The following is a 3624-nucleotide window of genomic DNA, read 5'->3' on the forward strand; positions in this document are numbered from 1 at the left end:
GAAAAACTTTCCTGCAGCATTTTTGTGCATTAGCAGGTGGTTACACAAGCCTCTAATCCCCAGGAGAAGTCATCACATTATCCTCAGTGGCAAAACATCCCACTAGCAGGGGGTAAGGCACAGCTAACCACACACAAGATTTTTGTCTCTCTCTCCCACGGTCGGTGGACCAGAGAGCACGTGCAGATGAGTCCCTCAACCACTGCACCAGGCCACAGCACCCCCTGACCTCTCTCCCTCTCGGTCAGCCCCATGAAGCCACCTATGTAGGGAAGAGAGTGCGATCAGCCTGGGTAAGTAGGGCCCATCCACGCAAAATGTGCCGTAAGGTACCAAACACAAGGTCCGTGGGACACAGGCCTTGGCTACGGAATGGGGGACGGAGGCCGGCAAACCAGTGACCCTGAGAAGGATTCAGGAGATCACATATCTTTGTGGAGAGTGCCTTAGCCAAAGACAAGTTATAGGGCTGAATACAGAGGTCACTGGCTGAAATTCTAGGGCCTGCTTAAACACTGAATCACCATGTTTGCCCTGGGATGGTGTGTGGGGTGTGTGCTGCCCTAGCCATTTCCTATTAGGGTGGATCTCCAGGTCAAGGAGGCCCACGATGGCACACTCAAAGCCACCCCTGCTCGGGTTCTGGGCTGTGTGCAGGAGGCCCATATAATCACTGCACTGTCTCCCTGAGTAGAGGAGACTTGCTCCTGACTTCCATGCAGGCCCCAAAGTGTGTGCTCACTTTGCCAATGAGGAAACGAAGGAGGAAAGAAACTCTCCAAGGTGACACAGCAGGTCAGTGGCAGAATGAACACTAGAGCCCCTGTGTCCCAATGTGCAGTCCAGGGCACTTCCCATGGCTGAATGGCCTGTCCCCCTTGGCTGCTGCTTTCTGTTGCCACTAAGAGTGCAGCTCAGATGCAGCTTGTCACAGAGGAGATGCACACACCGTGCTCTCTCACAGGCTGATTTTACCTTTGTGCTTTCTTGGTTTGTTGTTTCCCTTCATCTTAGAACAGAGACTCATTCAGTCTGGCTGCCTTTTGTGGAAGTGACCGGTGCTGTTGTAGCCCTGTCAGTCCCAGGATATCAGAGAGACAAAGTGGGGGTGGAGATATCTTTCATTGGACCCAAATTCTGTTGGCAAGAGAGACCAGCTTTCGACCTCACACAGTGTAAGTACATAGTAAATACACCCCTGTCGTTCCAATGAAAACCTGGCTTTAATTTCCAAGTCCCAATGTAATTTCTGTTGCCTGCTATAGCTCAACAGGAATCTCCGACTGCACACTGACGACACACATTGATCACCCATTTCAGAACCTTTTTTGTTGTCACCGCATAAACGATGGGGTTGAACATGGGGGGAATGAGCACGTAGAGGTTGGCCAGTAGGATGAGAATATAACCTGGGATGATGTGCCCAAATTGGTGTGCAAAAAAGGAGAAAAAGGCCGGCGTGTAGAACATCAGTATGACACAGACATGGGAGCCGCAGGTGCGGAGAGCCTTGAGCCGGGCATCCTTGGAGGGGAGCCGGAAGACGGCCCTGAGGATCAGCCCATAAGATATAGCAATGAGCACAGCATCCAAACCGATTGCTAAAATAGCTATGGCTACGCCATACCAGATGTTGACTGTGACATCGTCACAGGCCAGCCGGGCTACACCCATGTGCTCACAATAGGTGTGAGGCAGGAGGTTGGTTCTGCAGAACTTCAGCTGCTTCACCAGAAAGATGAGAGGGAAAATGATACAGAAACTTCTTGTGACAATTGCCAGCCCTATCTTCCCGATCAGAGACTTGGTTAGCACAGCAGTGTATCTGAGGGGGTCACAGATGGCAACGTACCGATCAAACGCCATGGCCAGCAGGATGGCTGACTCAGCAATAAAACTAACATGGATGAAGAACATCTGGGTCAGGCAGTTAGCAAAAGAAATTTTCCCCGCTCTAAACCAGAATACAGCCAGCATCTTGGGTACTGCAGTGGTAGATAACAGCAGATCAGCAGCGGCCAGCATGGAGGCGAATAGATACATGGGCTCATGGAGGCTTCGTTCTGTTAGTATGATGAATAGAAGGAGAGAGTTCCCACAAAGTGTTGTAATGTACATCAGACAGAAGGGGATGGCGATCCAGACATGAGACTGCTCCGTACCCGGGATACCGGTCAGGATGTAGGTCACAGGGGCAAAAAAGGTGTGATTGTCAGCTGGCATCATTTACCATTGCTTGGATCTTCTATTCAGTTTCCAATAACTAACAGCAAAAGAAACAATCAGTGAGAACTCAAGTGTCAGCTAGCCCTGGGGTGCATTTGTTGACAGCGTAACGGGTTCCCCCAGGGGTGCCACCTGGAACTGGGGTTTCATTGAGCCCTCTGACCCACCAGCCTGCGCTCCCTCTCACACTGTGCTGCTGTCAAAAACTGCAGACCTGCTCCCAGTCTTACCATTACCCCAGGATACACGCAGATCAGGATGCACACGCAGCTGCAGTGACATGCAGGCTCTCTAACCAGCCACCGCATGTGAACCAACAAAAGAGAGGCTGCAGCCAAATTAACCACCAGCTTCCCAGATTCATACCACCCACTGGAGTATAAACCCAAAATGTTACCATCTTACTCTGCACAGATAACTGTACAGTGTAAGCTCATAGAATTTGCCCCTCCCTGAATGAGTAAAGGAATATACAACAGCCTTTGTCCCTCGAGCTATGATTTTCCCATGCACTTCATTCCAACTCACTAGTTTAGATAAAGCAAAAACAATGTTATTAACAACGAAAGACAGATTTTAAGTGATTATAAGTGAAAGCAAACAGATCAAAGCAGATTACCTAGCAAATAAACAAAAATGCAACCTAACCTTTATATTAAATCACAAAATCTATCTTTTGTAGTTAATAAACTTGTTTTGTTATAATCTAAACCAGTGAGCGTTGAGTAGAGTGCTTGATGAAAATCTCTGCTTGGTTACCCCAAGTGTGCAAGGTCCTCTTCAGATTGAGGGAGAGGCGACCGGGTATTAAACACACACACTGGCCAGATTTGACCAGGGCAGGATTGTTCTGCTCTGGGGTGCTAGCCTGGAAAGCTGGTGGTTAAAGAGCCTGCGTGTAATTGCAGCTGGGTGTGTCTCTACCTGTGTGAATGCTGGTGAAGGTGCAGGCTGGAGGGCTTTGCACCTTGTCACAGCAGTACAGGGTGAGTGGCAGCCCAGGCGGGTGGGGCAGCGGGCTCAGTGGTACCCCAGGTCCAGATGGCAACCCGGGGGCAACCCGTCACAATCAGCATCAAAAGAGACCTTATAATTGGCTGTTCCTGGGTGCTACAGTTTGGACATTCACAGCTCTGCTGCTTGAAACCAGCTAACTTCTGCTAAGTGGAACGGACCCAGTCCTGAGGTCTGTACTGATTTTAATGGAAGTTTTGCATTAGTGAAGGCTTCAGGATTTGGGGTGCAGAATAATACAGGGCCTGAGTAGGTTTCCAATGAGGTTTACTCTGCACAGTCACATAACCAAGAACGGCCCAGTCCAGAGCCCACTGAGTTCAACAGCAAGACCCCAGTGACTTCCTTGGGAGTGGATCAGGGTAACCCGGTGACCTCTTCCTA

General features: G+C 49.7%; 1 protein-coding gene across 1 annotated transcript; it reads right to left on the reverse strand.

The window, feature by feature from the left end:
* Positions 1-1266: 1266 nt before the first annotated feature.
* LOC140905207 (olfactory receptor 52B2) lies at positions 1267-2226 on the reverse strand. Its single transcript, XM_073328039.1, has one exon. It carries the CDS (start codon positions 2224-2226, stop codon positions 1267-1269), a length of 960 nt encoding a protein of 319 aa, XP_073184140.1.
* Between the last annotated feature and the right edge of the window lie 1398 nt (positions 2227-3624).

This window comes from Lepidochelys kempii, chromosome 1 (assembly GCF_965140285.1).
Source record: "Lepidochelys kempii isolate rLepKem1 chromosome 1, rLepKem1.hap1, whole genome shotgun sequence".
Lineage (NCBI taxonomy): Eukaryota > Metazoa > Chordata > Testudines > Cheloniidae > Lepidochelys > Lepidochelys kempii.

What these genes read in the sequence shown, in the direction of transcription:
- LOC140905207 (XM_073328039.1), bottom strand. Translation starts at nt 2,226, where the DNA reads ATGATGCCAGCTGACAATCACACCTTTTTTGCCCCTGTGACCTACATC.